The sequence below is a fragment of the Zingiber officinale genome, chromosome 2A (assembly GCF_018446385.1).
Source record: "Zingiber officinale cultivar Zhangliang chromosome 2A, Zo_v1.1, whole genome shotgun sequence".
Taxonomy (NCBI): domain Eukaryota; kingdom Viridiplantae; phylum Streptophyta; class Magnoliopsida; order Zingiberales; family Zingiberaceae; genus Zingiber; species Zingiber officinale.
This window is the reverse complement of record NC_055988.1, coordinates 112,535,753-112,554,978: the sequence shown is the minus strand read 5'-3', so window position 1 is coordinate 112,554,978 and position 19,226 is coordinate 112,535,753. Positions and strand designations below refer to the sequence as shown.

The following is a 19,226-nucleotide window of genomic DNA, read 5'->3' as shown; positions in this document are numbered from 1 at the left end:
ACTCGAACTTGAGCCCTAATTCGAATTGAACTCGAATATAAAATTTTGAATTTTTTGAGTTTCGAATCAAGCTCGAACTCGAATATACCTATTTCGAGCTGAATTCGAGTCTTAGATTTTTCAGCATATTCGACTCAATTCGATTGGATTCATTTACACCCCTAGTAGTAGCTATGGAACCGTAGTTGTAATACAGTTGTAGCAGCTACGATTCTGTTGATATTACAACGCGCCCGACTAGTTTAGAATTTAGATGAGAAATATAGATAAGATAATAATGAGAATAAAATTAGATGATAGTTGTGTTATTTTATAAGTTTAAGAGACACCCTTTTTAATAAAAAAAATCAAAATGGGATGTCTTTTTTTTCCATTTTAAAAAAAGCGCCCTCATAATTTTTTGCCCAATAAATACTATTGTTTTAACATTTTCTAAAACTATAGGGTTCTAGAGATATTAAAATTTCAACGTCGCTTAAGCCTCACCAAATTTGCATTATATGCATTCTTAAATTATTCTTCTGAATATTATTAAATTATACAATTTTGGAAGAATCCATTTTATAAATTCGTGCATAAAGTAAATTTATAATTATGTGGAACTGAAAAGATATCCATCAGCTTCTGATAACATGGCAAGCAGAGTCGTCCAACGCTCCAGCCTCATCGCCTCTCTCAACTTCTTCTCGGCGCCTGCTAATTGACACAGCACAGCCTGAGCCTGAGAGGCAAAGATATGGGTTTTCTGGAATGGCTTTGGGGAATTGGCTCATCTGCCTTCGGCTCTTCCACCGCCGAGCAAGTCACACAAGGAATTGACGCGAGCCATCTCACTGCGATCGTCACAGGTCCTCGCTTCTTCCTTCTCCCCTGCCTAGCTCGCTCTTTTTGCAGCTCAAAGCATGCACGGAATTTGACTGACGAATTGCTCCAATGGAGATATGCCTTTTTTGTTGGTTTCACTGACCATAATTGCCATGCAAGATTAAGTATTTGAGAACTTCATGGAATCTCCTGCAGAAGTTTTCATATGTGTATGTATATTTTGGGTGAAGCAGAAGCAAGCAGTGGAATAGGAAGGGAGACGGCTAGAGTTCTGGCGCTTAGAGGTGCCAAGGTCATTATACCATCACGAACATTGGACAGTGGTTTGAAGGTACAGCAAAGGCTCCTTGAGGAAAACCCCAACGCAAAGCTTCATGTCATGGAGATGGACCTAAGCTCCCTTGATTCGGTTGACTCCTTTGCTCGCTCTTTCACTTCATCTCACGAGCATCTGAACATCCTCATGTAAGCGCTATCAGGGTTCACGTTATGATTCAGTTTAGCTAATTCGACATGCTTATGTTTGGGCCTTCCTAGCAGCAACAATGCAGGAATATTTGGCTGCCCTTTCCAATTGTCGAAAGATGGAATTGAGCTCCAATTTGCCACTAATCACCTAGGTATGCTTCCTGGTTCTGCACCATCTCTGTTCGACAATATGGTAAACCGTTGTTTTTTCCTCGTTTATTCAGACCACTGATAAAAGGAAAGAGTATGACATTATTAGTATTGAATAGACTTAGTTTTTCTCAACTCTTGGAGAGATGTCCGATCTAGTAGAAATTTGGTATGTGCACGGCATGACACATGCCTTGGATTTTTTGTTTTTCAGCAAAGATGAAGTTAAGGGATTACATTATGGTATTATTATTGTTATGTATAGAGTATACCAGTAGCATAGGGATACAAGATGCAATTTCAAGATCTTCCCCATTTAATTGTTGCTCTTGAACACCTTTTCAAGGCTTTTTTACACAGATAGAAACTGTTACTTATGAATGCTCTACAAGGCATGCATTGATATTTATAAGTCTATATGGTTACCCCTTATGGTCTGTTTATTCACTGCAAATTAAAAGTAGTATGTCAAAGTGTGGTCTTATTCATCTTATTCAAGTTGACCATAGTTCAGTCGTGATACTTAATGAGATTTTTTAGTTCCAACCAAAATGTATACAACTTCTTGGGAACAAGGCTAGCTCGCTAGTAGTGGATGCACACTAAACTAGCTTTAACCAATTTCATATTGAAGTTATTTGAAACCAATAATATCTAATATCAGTTAGGTGTGACTCCAATAGATGATAGAATAAGATAAAATAGGTTGAGATGAAATAGATTTGATCAAAACTAACTATTAGATTCTACTATAAATAGTATAATATAAATAGTATAATTGGTTAGAATAGAGGATGTAAATTATAGAGGAGGCCAAGACAAAATATTGGTTAAATTGTAAGAAATTGTGGAAGAATAGAATTGTTATTTTGAATTCATTGATTATAGTATGTATTTATAAACAAGTGCTCTTTTATACTTAAGTCTTATGGACAAGTTTATAACTCCTATCTATGTAGAATTTGCCTTGTGGAATAATTCTACCTTTACTGTTCTATAACATTTTTTTTTTTGAAAAAAATATTGGATATGTTAAGAGTATCTTCAGTTTGCTTTAAAAACAGATGATGATTGTTTAACACTGGAGAATTCTGAATTAATAAAGTCAGAACAAGTGGCGCACCTAGCCAAAGAAGATCTTCACAAACTTAAGATGAGGAGATATTTGAGCATATTCACGGGCTCTAGATTGCCATCTAATACTAAATCAAATGATCCATATGGTCCACAAATGATCTAGTGCCTTATGGGATAATGAGGTAACTTTTAAGGAATCGTCAAAAGATGCGCATCATATAGGTTGACAAGTGAGTTATTTACCTATCACTCGAGCATGGGTGACAATGAATCAGTGTCAATTGGCATGGTAAAGGAAAGAATGACCGAGTAAGAAGTCTTGAGTGTCGGAAAAATGGAAACAAGAGTCGTGGTCGGAGACTAACGCCGTAAGAGCAAAGCAACAAAGAAATGGTGGAGCCAACAATCTGGTGGTAAATCTTCAGACCACCACAAAGGTGATGATGATAACAAAAGGCAAGTCGGGACCTAACGCAGTGAAAGCTGTTGATTCAATGTGAATATCAAAAATAATCTTCTAACCCCTATTTATTCAGTAGAATACCAGAAAATAGGCAACCAAACTCGTCGTTTGGAAAAAAAGAAGGGCGTGGCTAAATTATTATTAATAAAAGACTGCCCTAAATCAACTAAACAAATAGTTTAAATAGTCTCAAAAACCTAACAACGCAAAAGACAAAAATAATCTTAAATCAATGATAAAATTGTTCAAAATCTCCAAAAAGGCTTAAAACGATGTTGTTTAGGCTTGAAACTCTACTATTATGAGTTCCGCTAAGGAATCAATTGTAGATCTCTGAACGAGTTTCGATTTGACTGATTGAAGGTCATGTGGTTCAACCCGAGTCAAAAGTTATGGCTGGTCAAAGTTTATCCACCCGTGGTTGCCGATCAAAACGGTCCCAAAACTCTAGGCTCTAATGCATGCATCATTCTCCCTAGAGTAGGGAAAATTCACTCTTGAATTGCTGGCCTCGTCATTATCAAAAGAATCACCATGAAATGGAATCAAATGCATTACATTGAAAACATCGACAATGTGAATATGATTAGGCACCTTAAGACAATATGCATTAGGGTTTATCTTCTCAACAATCTCGACAAGACCAATCTTCTTTGCTAACAATTTGTTGTAATCCCCTGCGACAAAACGATCCTTATTTAAAACTACCCACACGAAGTCACCAACTTTAAACTCCCAATGTCGGCGCTTTTGGCCTGCTTTGTGTTTGTACTTAGAATTAGAGATGGACAAATGTTTATGTACTATTTTATGGAGCTCCTATAAGCAGTTCACAAAGTCAGCTTTTTTATTTTCTGGATACCTGGATTACTAAAACAAAGCCAACTTCTTTACCATGGATCATAGTCTTGCTTTGCAATCCTGGAATGGGCTGAAACCAGTACTGCGATTCACTGTATGGTTGTGAGCAAATTCCACCACACAACTTTTGATTCACCTACCAAGCAGCGCAATAAATTGTCAAGCGACCTATTCACAACCTTCGTCTCACCGTCTGTCTGAGTATGATAAGCACTACTAAAATCCAACTATGTATTGACCATTTTCCATAGGCTGTGCCAAAAATGGCTAAGGAAATGAGTGTCTCGATTTGAAAAATGAATGTTGGAAGGCCAAGAAGACGATAGATATCTCAAAAGAATATTTGTGCCACATGAACATCATCTGTAGTTTTTATACAAGGAATAAATGAACCATCTTAGAAAATCTATCAACGACAACAAAAATGGAATCACTACCTCGCTGGGTACGTGACAAACCTAGTACAAAATCTATGCTAATATCAACCTAAGGCTAAAAAGGGACCGATAATGACATTTACAATCTTGTATTAGTGGTTGCCCCTTAAAAACTTCAAATTTTGCACCATTGCATATACTTCTTGACCTCTCACGGCAAAGTACACCAAAAGTAAGAAGTTTGAACCAATAGCAACATTCTATCCCTACCAACACAACCCCTCACCATGCAATTTCTTGATTATCTGCAAGCGAAGATTATAATCTGGAATGTATAATTGATTGCCTTTAAACAAAAATCAATCATAAAAATTTGTTATCTTCCCAGCCTATACATCTTGTAGTATCACAGCAAAATAAGGATTAATAGCAAGCAGATCACAAAAAGAGTCAAAACCTGGCATCTCAGTCCACATCGTAACCAGTAAGATGCTCCTATGACTCAAAGTATCTGCCACCCGATTAGAAACTCCTATTTTATGCCTAACCACATAAGTAAACTACTCTAAATAAGCAACCCATCTCTCATGGCAGGGCGACACATTGTTTTGCTGGTGTAAATGTCTCAACGAATCATGATCTATAAACAAAAAAAAAAAATCCCTGTTAAACAAATAGTGATGCCAATGCTTCATTGTTTGCACAACGACATAAAACTCAACATCATAAGTGTTGTAATTAAGTTTTTCTCTTGATAACTTTTCGTTGAAAAAAGCCACAGGTCTATTGTTTTGAATAAGTACTACGCCAATACCAACTTTAGAAGCATCTGTGTGTAACTCAAAAGGCTATGAAAAATCTATGAGCACTAAGATTTGAGCATTTGTAAGTCGCTCTTTAATCAATCGGAAAGCTGACTCTACCCATCAATCCACTCAAACTGGCTACCCTTTAGACAATCTATTATAGGAGCCATGATGTTATTGGAAGAAGCAATAAAATGCTTGTAAAACGAGGTCAGACCGTGAAAACTCCTTGCTTTTGTTAAGGTTGTCGGTGTAGATCATTCCTTCACTGCTAGCACCTTAGCAACATCAACTCCCAAACCTGCTACTGAAACCATATATCCTAAAAACATCACCTTCATTGCGCCATAAATTTTTTCCTTGCACAATACACTAAAAACATCCCTCACATGCTAACAATGAATTTCACAAATCGCACTATACTAAAAACCTCACTCATAATATCATCAAAATACTCTAAATAAATCTCCTAATAAACGACCACAATAACTGATTCATCACATGCATAAAAGTGCTAGGGGCATTGGGCAACTCAAAAGACATCACTAGCCATTCATATAGTCCCTCCCTAGTCATAAAAGTCATCTTCCATTTATCCCCGATCTAATACGAATATGGTAATATCCACTCTTCAAATCCAGTTTAGTAAACACAGTCAATCCACTAATCTAGTCAAGCAAATCATCTAAATGAGGAATGGGAAAGACGTACCTGACAGTGATTTTATTGGTCCTATTGTTCATGTTGGTGCAACCTTAGGTCAAGGTTGACCTGGTTGACCCGACTCGAGTTGACGTGACTCGAGTTGTATTTTGATGTTTGACTTGGGAAGATTGTCGGTGCAACCTTAGGTCAAGGTTGACCTAGTTGAGTTGCATGTTGATGATTGACACTCGTGAGAGAGTTCTATTCTTGATATGGGACAAGAATAGATGTTTGGGAGATTATTGGTGCAACCGTAGGTCAAGGTTGACCTGGTTGACCGGATTCGGGAAAAGTCCAAGTATGGAGACTTGGCACGGAAAAGTCCAAGCAGGGAGCTTGGCACTGGAAAAGTCCAAGTATGGAGACTTGGCACGGAAAAGTCCAAGCAGGGAGCTTGGCACGCGAAAAGTCCAAGTATGGAGACTTGGCACGGGGAAAGTCCAAACAGGGAGTTTGGCACGGGGAAAAATCCTAGTGAGTGAAGCTAGGTGAAGGTGAAAGTCCTGGTGAGTGAAGCCAGGCATTCGGGAAAATCCTGGTGAGTGAAGCCAGGTGAAAATCCTAGTGAGTGAAGCTAGGTGAATGGGAAAGTCCTAACTGGGATGTTAGGCAGATTGGAAAGTCCTGGTGAGTGAAGCCAGGCAGTGGGAAAGTCCTAACTGGGATGTTAGGCAGTGTGGAAAATCCTGGTGAGTGAAGCCAGGTGAAAATCCTAGTGAGTGAAGCTAGGTGAATGGGAAAGTCCTAACTGGGATGTTAGGCAGTGTGGAAAGTCCTGGTGAGTGAAGCCAGGCAGTGGGAAAGTCCTGGTGAGTGAAGCCAGGTGAGAAAGTCCTAACTGGGATGTTAGGCAGTGTGGAAAACCTGGTGAGTGAAGCCAGGTGAAAGTCCTGGTGAGTGAAGCCAGGCAAGGGAAAATCCAGATGGATCAGGGATGATCGGACATCTGGTGTTGAGGAAAGTCCAAGTAGGTCAAAGGGATTGACCGGACACTTGGCAGGGAGTTCTAGCAGGTCAAGGGAGTGACCAGATGCTAGGGATGAAGTACCAATAGGTCAAGGTTGACCGGATATTGGTTTGGAAGTCTTGGGATTTGGTTTGGACAAAAACCAAGCTCTGGATCGGTCACCAGACCGATCCAGTGATACTCAGTTTGTTACGATCGTGGTGACCGATCGATATCGGTTGATTCTTGATCGATCGGTGACCGATCGCAGCAAACAGAGGCGCAAAGAGGCGGTGATCGGTCCACGCACCGATCAGGCGTCCTGATCGGTCTGGGACCGATCGAGTGATACACTGAGAAGGGCGGGATCGGTCGTGGACCGATCCAGGCTCGATCGGTCCACAGGCCGATCGTAACCCGCAGAAGGTGGGCGCTTTCGTGAAGAAAGCGATCGGTCCGGGACCGATCGAATAGGTCTGATCGGTCCCCGACCGATCGGGCACTAGCCGCGCCGCAACGGCCAGTTTCTTCGCTGTTTCTTCTTCGCAGGTATAAAGGAGAGGGCAGCTGCTGAGCTCTCGCTTCTTCTTCCTCCTTCTAAGTGCTGCTGTGCTTGAGTTTTGTTGAGCTCGTCCAAAGCTTCGCGTGAGCTTCCTCGACTGGAACAGCTGCTGCTGTTAGATTCATCCGGACTCCAGTCGACGAGAAAGCAAGATTGGTAGAGTGCTTGTGTATTCTTATTGTATTTCTTGCTTACTCTTTGTTCTTGTACTCTTTGTTTGCTGTTGCAAACGTTTGTGGCGAGGTTTCTCCACCCACAAGGAGTATATTGTATTAGCCGGTTCTCCGGGGACTCATCCACCGACGGATTGACCGGACTCGTCCACCTTACGGACACGCCGAGGAGTAGGAGCCCTAATCTCCGAACCTCGTTACATCCTCGTGTTAAGGTTTGGTTTTCTTCTCTTTCGTTTCTTTGTATTTTCCGCTGCGACTAACCTAATTGTAGGAAGAAACGAGAGCGATTTGGGGCGGCTATTCACACCCCCCTCTCTAGCCGTACGAAAGATCCTAACAAGTGGTATCAGAGCAAGGTTGCTCTTCGTCGGATCAACATCCGTGGGAGCAAAGCTAGAGATGGATCAATTCGGAGAAGACATCACGATTCCACCCTTCTACAACGACAACTTCACATATTGGAAGGTAAGGATGATGTATTTTCTTAGGACTAATATGTTGAACTGGTTTTGTGTACAAGAAGGGTTTTCTCCTCCAATGGATAAAGAAGGAAAGCCTCTAGAGAAGAACAAGTGGACGAAGGAACAAGTCCACCAATCCACGATCAACAATGAGGTAACTAAAACAATTGAATTTTCATTACCTACTAATATTTTGTGTAAGATAGGTAAATACAACAATGCCAAGGAATTGTGGGATAACTTGGCCAAGTACCATGAGGAGAGCTCCACTTCAAGCCATGAAGAGGAGCCTAGTGAGCCAAGTAGCTCACATCATGGAGGGAGCGAATTGGGAGTTGAGGGCTACTCAACATCCAAGGAAGAAGAGGAGGAGAGTTCCTCTTGCTCAAGTTCGGAGCAAGAAGAGGAAGTTTCCACCTCCGGAAGGGTTGAAGAAGAAAGCTCATCTCCACCCTCAACCCTAGGTAACTCAAGCAATTTAAGTTCAATTAAATTACACATTGTGTGCTTTGAGTGTAGGGAACATGGGCATTACAAGAGTAAGTGTCCAAAGAGGGTAAGAAAGACTCCACCGGCGCCAAAGGTCAAGGAAGCCGGAGTCCCGAAACGCAAGGGCAAGGAGCACATCGTGTGCTTCCAATGCAAGCAAAGGGGACACTATAGGAGCCATTGTCCGAGGGGGAGGCAACCTCACAAGGGCAAGAGACCGGGCACAACGATAGGGGGAGCTAAGGCAAACCCTAAGGTAACCTCTAAGGTTCATTATTGCAATTCTAATAAAACTCATGCTAGTAGTTTTGTTGCAATTGTTAATAATGATAAGCATGTTAACTTTAGGAACCAATACATGTGCTTAGGAGCTAAACATGTTAGCCTAGGTAAGGATAACACTAGAAATACCAACCCTAGGATTAACGCTTCTAAAGTTAAGGAAAACCTAGATAGAAATCCCAAGAAGACTAGACACATGCCTAGGAATACCTCAAGGAATAATGATAATTTAAAGCTTGAGGTATTAGAGAAGGAAAATCAAGTCTTGAGGTCAAGACTTGATAATTTAGAAAAGGCTTTTAAAAACATGGAGAAGTCATCTCTAGGGTTTAAGGGTCAAAAACCAAAGCCCAAGGACAAGAAAGGTTTGGGTCACAAACCTAAGTCCCAAATGGTCAAGCCCACCTATCATAATGTTCCATTCGATTATGGAACAAAACCTAGGGCTAGGAAGACCACCACCAAGGTCACAAGGGGAGTCACCCCTAGAGTTGATCTTGATGAGACCCAAATGACCAAGGCTTTAAAGCCTAAGAGGGTCATTAGGAGGGTTGCTAGGGAAGTCATCCCTAGTGAATTTTTAGTGAACCCAATGAGCTCAAGTAGGTATTGGGTTCCTAGGAGCATTTTCTCTACCCCATAGATGTGTTAGAGAGTGTCAACTCCAATAAGAAGGGTAGTTAACCCAACTTTGAGGAAATTGACACTCAAGGAGCATTTTCAAGGTTTTTGGGAACCTTTGAAAATGAAAGGGGATAATCTTTATCATTCACTCCTTGGAAGAGTAAAGTGTGCCAAAGTGAGAATATATTAATCTTACTTTAAGTTGACACAATTTTGAAAAACCTAGAGAAATATCAAATTGGGATTTTGATATTCTCTTAGGTAATCAAGGCAATCCGGGCCTTAAATTAGAAGTGCTACTCTTGTAGAATTTTAAATGGTATAAATCAAACAAGAGATCAAGAAATGCCAATTTGGGTTTTGACATTTTCTTGGAGCACTTTGGGCAATCTAGGATTAGGACTTAAGTTAGCTAAGTGATTAAGGATACTTAGATAGGGAATTTAGGTATTTTATTTGTGCTAACTTGCCATGATTGGTTGCCATATGCCATGCCATGACATCATATTTATTTTATTATCATTTGAAATGTCATGATAATGCTTAGGTTATCTATATGTCATGTGTTAGTTTAGTTTCAAACTTTATGCCATGACATCATGACATTGGCACATGTTTTCATTTATGTTATTAATTTATGCCATGTCATCATCTCTTGCATTAATAATCAATGAAATTGATTTAAGGATGAAAAACATATTTTGATATTGAGATCAAATTTGTGTTTAGAAAATGCATGAGACCTTAGCCTAAGATACCTAAACCCATATCTCACATCAAAATTGACATGGATGTGCTTGATACACTTTAGATGTGTGTGAGATATTAGGATCATGAATTAGGATCAAGGTGCATAGTTCTTGTACCTAGATGAGCCTAATTCAAGATATGGAGGATCATAGGGAAAGCTTGTGTACAAGTTATGTGCATATAGCCCTAAGATTATGGTCCTAAATTCAAATGGTTTTAAAAGCATTTTAAAATTGATTTGAAAAACCTTGATGAAGCTTTCCTAGTGATAGCATTCATCATTGAACATTGTGATACAAAGTTGAGTTAAACTTGAACTTTTTCAAAGTTTTTGAACTTTGTATCAAGATTGAAAAATGGAAACTACTTTCATAGAAAACTATTTTTCCATGGTAGTATATGTTATGAGGAATGTATCCTCGAATTTCACATTTTTGAATTTTCGAATTTTCTAGGAGTTTCGAATTTCGGAAGGAAATTTGAAACCGCTATCAGTCTGGATCGGTCCGGGGACCGATCCAGAAGTCTGATCGGTCTCGGACCGATCCAAAGCATGGATCGGTGCGCACCGATCCAAGAGGTTCCGTGAGCACGGTGCGATCGGTGAAGGCCTGATCGGTCCGGGACCGATCCATGGGTTTCGATCGGTCCGGGACCGTGCCAGTTTCTGATTTCAGCTGTTGGTCTGAAATTTCAGCTGGAAGTTGGGTTTTTGTAGATTTCTAAAGGTTTGGAACTCCCAAAGACATTGTTGGTGCAATGGTCAAGGGGGAGTTGACCTTTAGGGGGAGTTTATACTCCTTAAGACTTTTGAGAATTAGTGATATGGGATTATCACTAAATTGATTGTTGAGTTTAGTATCAAGGGGGGAAATTAAGAGTTTCAATGAAAGGTATGGGACTTTCATTAGGAAGAAACTCTTGACCTTGATACCCTCCTTGTTCTTTTTGATGTGTGTCAAAAAGGGGAGAGTGTTCATTGGAGAATTATTGGAGAACCCAAGTTAGGTTATCGGGTTAACCTAAGCTAGGGAAAGAATGTCAAGGAATGTTCAAGGAAGAACATTGGAATTCTTTTTGATGTATGTCAAAAAGGGGGAGAATTATTGGAGAACCCAAGTTAGGTTATCGGGTTAACCTAAGGGTAGAATGTCCAGAGAATGTTCAAGGAAGAACATTGGAATTCTTTTTGATGTATGTCAAAAAGGGGGAGAATTATTGGAGAACCCAAGTTAGGTTATCGGGTTAACCTAAGGGTAGAATGTCCAGAGAATGTTCAAGGAAAGAACATTGGACATTGGAAGATGATTGAAAACCTAAGTTAGGTTATCGGGTTAACCTAACTTGATTATGGTTTTGTCAAACATCAAAAAGGGGGAGATTGTTGGTGCAACCTTAGGTCAAGGTTGACCTGGTTGACCCGACTCGAGTTGACGTGACTCGAGTTGTATTTTGATGTTTGACTTGGGAAGATTGTCGGTGCAACCTTAGGTCAAGGTTGACCTAGTTGAGTTGCATGTTGATGATTGACACTCGTGAGAGAGTTCTATTCTTGATATGGGACAAGAATAGATGTTTGGGAGATTATTGGTGCAACCGTAGGTCAAGGTTGACCTGGTTGACCGGATTCGGGAAAAGTCCAAGTATGGAGACTTGGCACGGAAAAGTCCAAGCAGGGAGCTTGGCACTGGAAAAGTCCAAGTATGGAGACTTGGCACGGAAAAGTCCAAGCAGGGAGCTTGGCACGCGAAAAGTCCAAGTATGGAGACTTGGCACGGGGAAAGTCCAAACAGGGAGTTTGGCACGGGGAAAAATCCTAGTGAGTGAAGCTAGGTGAAGGTGAAAGTCCTGGTGAGTGAAGCCAGGCATTCGGGAAAATCCTGGTGAGTGAAGCCAGGTGAAAATCCTAGTGAGTGAAGCTAGGTGAATGGGAAAGTCCTAACTGGGATGTTAGGCAGATTGGAAAGTCCTGGTGAGTGAAGCCAGGCAGTGGGAAAGTCCTAACTGGGATGTTAGGCAGTGTGGAAAATCCTGGTGAGTGAAGCCAGGTGAAAATCCTAGTGAGTGAAGCTAGGTGAATGGGAAAGTCCTAACTGGGATGTTAGGCAGTGTGGAAAGTCCTGGTGAGTGAAGCCAGGCAGTGGGAAAGTCCTGGTGAGTGAAGCCAGGCAGTGAGAAAGTCCTAACGGGATGTTAGGCGTTGGAAATCTGGTGAGTGAAGCCGGTGAAAGTCCCGTGAGTGAAGCCGGGCAAAATCCGATGGATCGGGGATGATCGGACATCCGGTGTTGAGAAAGTCCAAGTAGGTCAAAGGATTGACCGGACACTTGGCGAGGAGTTCTAGCAGTCAAGGGTGACCGGATGCTAGGGATGAAGTACCAATAGGTCAAGGTTGACCGGATATTGGTTCGAAGTCTTGGGATTTGGTTTGGACAAAAACCAAGCTCGATCGGTCACCGGACCGATCCGGTCTTCTCGATTTGTTCCGATCGGTCCGGTGACCGATCGATCAAGTTGTTCGTTGTCGATCGGTGACCGTCGCCAGCAAACAGAGGCGCAAAGAGGGTGATCGGTCCACGATCGATCAGTTATGTCCCGATCGGTGCGGGGACCGATCGAGACGGCGTCACCGAAAGCGAGGGTCGGATCGGTCGGACCGATCCCTGATCGGTCCACGCACCGATCGAACCCGCATGAAGGTGGGCGCTTTACGTGAAGAAAGCTGATCGATGCGGGACCGATCGAATAGGTCTGATCGGTCCCCGACCGATTCAGTACTAGCCGCGCCGCAACGCCAGATTTCTGTGTTTTCTTCGCTTTCTTCGCAGTATAAAAGAGGGCTACAGGACTTTGATCTTCTTCTTCCTCCTTCCGTTTTCTTGCTGTGCTTGAGTTTTGTTGAGCTCGTCAAAGCTTCGCGTGAGCTTCCCGACTGGAACAGCTGCTGTTAGAGTTTTTGCTGCTTCATCCGGACTCCAGTCGACGAGAAAGCAAGATTGGTAGAGTGCTTGTGTATTCTTATTGTATTTCTTGCTTACTCTTTGTTCTTGTACTCTTTGTTTGCTGTTGCAAACGTTTGTGGCGAGGTTTCTCCACCCACAAGGAGTATATTGTATTAGCCGGTTCTCCGGGGACTCATCCACCGACGGATTGACCGGACTCGTCCACCTTACGGACACGCCGAGGAGTAGGAGCCCTAATCTCCGAACCTCGTTACATCCTCGTGTTAAGGTTTGGTTTTCTTCTCTTTCGTTTCTTTGTATTTTCCGCTGCGACTAACCTAATTGTAGGAAGAAACGAGAGCGATTTGGGGCGGCTATTCACACCCCCCTCTCTAGCCGTACGAAAGATCCTAACAGTTCACACATATACGCCAAGAACCGTCCTTCTTTTGTATCAAAAGAGTAGGTATAGCACAAGGACTCATGCTTTCCCTTATATGACCCTTAAACCAACAATTCTTCAACCTGTCGTCGCAACTCCTCATACTCACCTAGGCTCATCCTGTAATGCAATCTGTTTGGTAATGCCGCTTCCAGCTCTAAATCAATATGATGCTAAATATCATATAATGGAGGCAATTTTTCTGGTAACTCTTCAGGAAAATATCACTAAATTCAACCATCAACAGAGCCATGAAATCTGGAATAGTGCTAAGTTCGACCACCTCTTTTCCCATCAACATATGCCTCCTTTTTGTTTCTTGCAACTCCTCGTCAAACTGAGCTCAAGACAATAAAATTAAAATATCACCTACAGGTTTTGGTTGTTCCACTATCTGTTTGCACGATAGTAGCACAATTTTAACCCCCTTAAACAAAAAACTATAATTATTGGCTCACCCACACCTCTATCATACTGCCAAGGTCTGCCTAACAACAAGTAACAAGTATCCATCACTACTACATTACGCCAAACAAACATCTGTATATTTTAGACCAATGGAAAATGAAACAAGAGCTCTCTTTGACACTGATAGGTCACCTCCCTTCTTAAGCCATGCCAATTTATAAGACTTAGGGTGATTTTCAATCTGAATATTTAATTTTTGCATAGTTTCGACACAATATTTTCACAACTTCTAGCATTGATCACAAAATGACATATCTTCCCCAGAATGGTAGATGTTGATTTGAAAATATTACTCTGCAGTCAATCATCATCCACTACCAATTTCGGCGTCAAACAGGAATATCGAACCACCAATGTTGTACTGACATCTCCTTCCAACAACACTTCATTCATGGCCTCCTCATCGTGCATAGGGTCTCCTGTGAACTTTGCTATGCCTTCTTGACAATCATCATTCTCCACAAATAGTGCTTTCTTTCCTAGCAACCTTTTTACACTCTGATTTCTTGCGCCCAATCTCTCCATAGCTAAAATACTTTATTCCGCCACTATTGCCACTTCGTCTATTAATTTGTCAGACACCTTTGTTACCAATCTCAGCAGTCACACCACTAGGCCCTCCACTTGTAGTGTAATTCATAGGGAAAAAAATCCGCTATTACGTCTTGTATATTTTTCCACCAACAACGCTCTTTGGTGTGCAACAGACACATAAACGAGAGCAAACATATTCATAGTATCCTGAATATAATATTTCAAATCCAAATATCTCATGCCACCAACTAGTCTTCAGTTTCTTATATTTTGTTCCTAGCGATTAACATAAAACATTTGGTGGTATATACTTCAAGTTCTGCATCCTTTGATACATTAATCGCTGGAAATTGTACGACAAAAAGGTTGCTTGTATGTGCTTCTTCATATTCTCCCAAGTGGCAATTTTTGACTTATCCAACCTGTTTCGAGTCAATTTCAATTGTTGTTACCAGTTAGTCGCTCTTCCATGCAATTTAATCGCAACCATGGGCACACGCCTTCCTTCTAGCACCTCTTTAAAATCTAGAATTTCCTCTACAAAGGCTAGCCAGTCCAACTCCTTAGGTTGTAGGCTGCCATAAAACTCATGAAGTTTAGTTCTCATACTTGTTTCCCAACGCTTGTGATGCTCTGTTACTACTCCTCTGCGTCGCTTATGGGGAACCTCCTCTTCATATCCTCCTCACCATCACCTGCCTCCACATTCGAGTTTGCTCGGTGATGGCGTTAGACTAGATTTCTTCTATTTAGGTTTCCCAACATTGCCAACATCCTCTCAGTAAGTTGTTCCACAACCACTTCTAACTGTTCATCAATCATCTCTCGAACCTGCTACTCCATATCACGTCTATAAATGTTGTTTACGTTGTCAATGCATTGCTGTCTTCTTGGCGACATGATTATGCAAGATTAGTTTGGCTCTGATATCAACTGACGCAGAGAAAACTATTAATCTCGTTGATTTAACTGTGAATATCATTAATAATCTTCTAAATCATATTGATTCAGCTATTTTACCCAGAAATAGGCAACCCAACTTATTGCTTGGGAAAAGAAGAACGGTGTGGCCGAATTATTATTGATCAAAGACTGCCCTAAAATCAACTAAACAAATAGTTTAAATAGTCTCAAAAACCTAACAATGCAAAAGACAAAAATAACCCTAAAACAATGTAAAATTGTTCAGAGCCTCCAAAAATGTTTAAATGATGTTTTTCTGGCTCGAAACTAGGTTGTTACGAGTTCCACCGAGTAAACAATTATAGATTTTTGAACAAGCTTCAATTTGATTGTTAAAAGTCATGTGGTTCAACCCGAATCAAAAGTTATAACCGATTAAAGTTTACCCGCCAGTGGTCGCCGATCAAAATGATCCCTAAACTCCAGGCTCTGCATCAGGATCTTAGCCAAGATTGTAGAGAGGGGAAGATCCACTAAGGAGTTTCTGACTTTAGTGAGATTGAGCTCATGGAGGAGTAGATGTGGTGGATCAATGAAAATGGTAGAGAAAATGTGGAAGCGGAGCAACGTCAAAAAGTCAGAAATAGGCAAAAATCATCTCGTGGCCTCCCTTCCAACCAAGAACCCAGGGAAAGAGAAATATTAGAGTATTAGTAGCGACTCAATACTATGTAAAGAATTATGGAAGAATAGAAATTGTTGTATTAAACTGATTAATTATAATATGTATTTATAGACTTACTAAGATTTGAACAAGCACTCCTTTTTCTCAATGACACATTCATATTTCCTATGTATTTGGTATAATTGGTCTGGTAGACCGATTCTAGCTTTATTATTTGTCAACAAATATAATAAAATATCTCGTAGTGTTGAGTTGGCACCACTTGTCTCAATGGTGGCAAAAAGTGATTTGTTCACCCCCAATGTCTCCGCCAGCCCATCCTCAGACCAACACGAAAGAGGTAAATCACGGATGACTACTATCCTTGGGCAGTTGAATAGCACATGAAGGAGGGTAGGCACTCAGCTATTCGCCGGGATTTGACCCTTAGACCTCATAATGGCAACACCACCCTGCGCTAGCTAACTGTCCATCCTGAAGGGGCTGACACCACTTGTCTCAATGCTTTGAGGTAAGGGAGAACCCCTCTTTTACTACTATGTGTTAATATTTCAATTTCATGTATCACTAGCTTCTATTTGCTTTATGTCAATTCAATCCATCAACGAACGTATATAGAGAGCTTTTGGCCTTTAAGTTATGTTATTTTAAACCCTAAACTCTTATTTTATTTTGTATTAACACTTTTTCTTCAAAACATATTACCGACAAGTTAAGGAATAAAATTGCATACTCTAATGCATCACTATGGAATTCATGAAAACATAAATATATATATTTCACATAATTGTAATTTTATATTTCAAATGATTTAGTTGTTCATTCTCACATATGTCAAGTTAAACATCAAACACTTTATATTTCAAATGATTTAGTTGTTAATTCTCGCATATGTCAAGTTAAACATCTAACGCCCAATATAATGATATATCTAAGTAATAGAAAAAATTACTTTTAGGGAATAAAATTAAAAGGAAATAAAATAAAATATGAATATTTGATATTTATTCCTTAGTTAGATTCATAAATGGAAATAGTTTTCATGATATTATTTTTTTAAAAAAAATATTTTGTATAATGGCTAATCTAGCTTACAGAACCCTACTCAATTTGATCAATTCATCTTTTTAAATGGCTCAGAGGTAGGAATAGTTAATAAAGATCATTAGAGGATTATAATTTAGAGAAATTGGTATGAGCAATTCATTTTATAATCAAATATAAAAATATTATTCATGAAACTTTTTAAGAAATATAAAATTACTTTTAGAAATCAAACACACTTATCCAAATTTGGCATTATTTTCTCTGAAACTTTAAAAATAAACTCTTGGCAACTCTCATTGAGTTACAATGTTACATATTACATCCCCAATTATTTTGTTTCTTTTTCTATAAAGATTAAAATTAAAGACAAATTAGACAACTATTCTTCTCATGGAGTCTAAGTCTAAAGAAATTTACTTGATAATTTATTTATTTGTTTTTGGAAGTTGATTAAGTTTAATATGATATGGATGAGGCATTGCATATACTAAGTGTCAGTGAAGGTCATTTTTCTAAATAACAGGTTTAAAAGAAAGTTTACTAAGTTCTCCTAATTTCTCTATATGGCATAGGACACTTCTTGCTTACAAAACTCCTGCTCAACAAGATGAAAGCCACAGCTAAACAAACAGGAATACAAGGAAGAATCATTAATGTTGCATCAAATACTCACCATCGAAGTGATGCATCTTTCTTCGACGTGGATACCATTAATGACAAATCAAAGTCAGTGTCCTTGTACATTAAGGCACCTTGGGTTTAATCTAAACTTATCGAACTCATTGCCTTTTCCCTCCCCAGGTACAACCGTCTTGTTGCATATGGTCACTCCAAACTTGCAAACATACTTCATGCCAATGCCCTATCCAAATATCTAAAGGTAGCATGAATTGTCAAATTTACTTTTAGTGATGAACAAAGATATGCATTTCTGCATTATTACTCTATCAAAATCATCTTTGAAATCCTATTATTTATGTTGAATGAAAACTATAGTTCATTGTACTCTTGATATAAATAGTGTTCATCAGTACTGGTTGCTATGCTAATCTCCTAATTATTGTCATCAGGAAGAGGGAAGCAATCTGACAGCAAACTCTTTGCATCCAGGAATAGTACCGACGAACATTGTTCGCTACATAAACTTGAATACTAGTATGCACTTAGACTTTTAGAAAATTCACTGATGATCAGGAGATGACCTTTTTTTTCTCTCTTTTGTAGCTTTGCTGAAAATACTTGCTTTTGTTGCACAACCAATTTTAAAGAGCATACCCGAGGTATGTTAAATCAGTCCCTAGGCATCTCTTTTGCTTTCAAGGGAAATATACTAGGAATGAGCCTACAAGAGATAATAAAATCAACTATACGCATAACAAAACGAGAGAATAATGTATTGCAGAAGGTGATGGTCTGGATATTTATTACTGAAACTAAAAGTCCTTGAAATCATGGTGATTGTAGGGTGCATCAACTATTTGCTATCTGGCGTTGCATCCAAAAGTAAAAGGAGTCACAGGAAAGTATTTTATTAATTGCAAGGAGGCAATCCCTTCCAAACAAGCAAGAGATGAAGATTTAGCCATAAAACTTTGGGAATTCAGTGAAGAACTTCTCAAAAGAAGCAACAAAAAGGTGTCATAGCCTACTCTCTATCCCCCTCAGTAATTGTTGTTTATTCCTTCACTCTTGTACCACCTCACACTCTATATATTTTTTTTGTATGTGACTAATCTATAGATTTGAAAGAAACAAATCGACATCTTAGCAATTCAAAAAACTAATTGAGGAAGTCTTGATGTACGTTGATATTGTTGTGGTTCATATAGTTTTGTAATGTTGATGACCTCCAAAATCACAATCTAAACATGAGTGAAAGCCCACTTTATTCATGGTCTAGTTGCTTAGATTGTATCACATCTGTTTTGTTATAATTTTAAAATATGTTATGACATTTAGACATATATACAAATCAACAAAATTGATGCATCTCTCTCTATATGTATAGTCAAGGTTGATCCTAACAATTTTTGGGCCTAGGTCTAACTTAAAAAAAAAAAGGCCCCTAAGTTATAATATGTGTTCATATTCTCTTAGTTCCATTACAACTTTTTTAAATTAAATCAATACATTAAAGGCAATATAAAAAAATTAAACAATATACAAGAGTTACAATATTTCTA

The 19,226-nt window shown here is 39.5% G+C and overlaps 1 protein-coding gene across 1 annotated transcript; it reads left to right on the top strand.

The window, feature by feature from the left end:
• The first annotated feature begins 597 nt into the window (after positions 1-597).
• On the top strand, positions 598-18,935 carry LOC122041956 (short-chain dehydrogenase TIC 32, chloroplastic-like). Its single transcript, XM_042601854.1, has 8 exons — positions 598-848; positions 1,059-1,290; positions 1,366-1,445; positions 17,616-17,769; positions 17,845-17,923; positions 18,114-18,198; positions 18,268-18,323; positions 18,508-18,935. The coding sequence occupies exons 1-8, from the start codon at positions 737-739 to the stop codon at positions 18,685-18,687; spliced, it is 978 nt and encodes a 325-aa protein (XP_042457788.1). The 5' UTR covers positions 598-736; the 3' UTR covers positions 18,688-18,935.
• Positions 18,936-19,226: the final 291 nt, after the last annotated feature.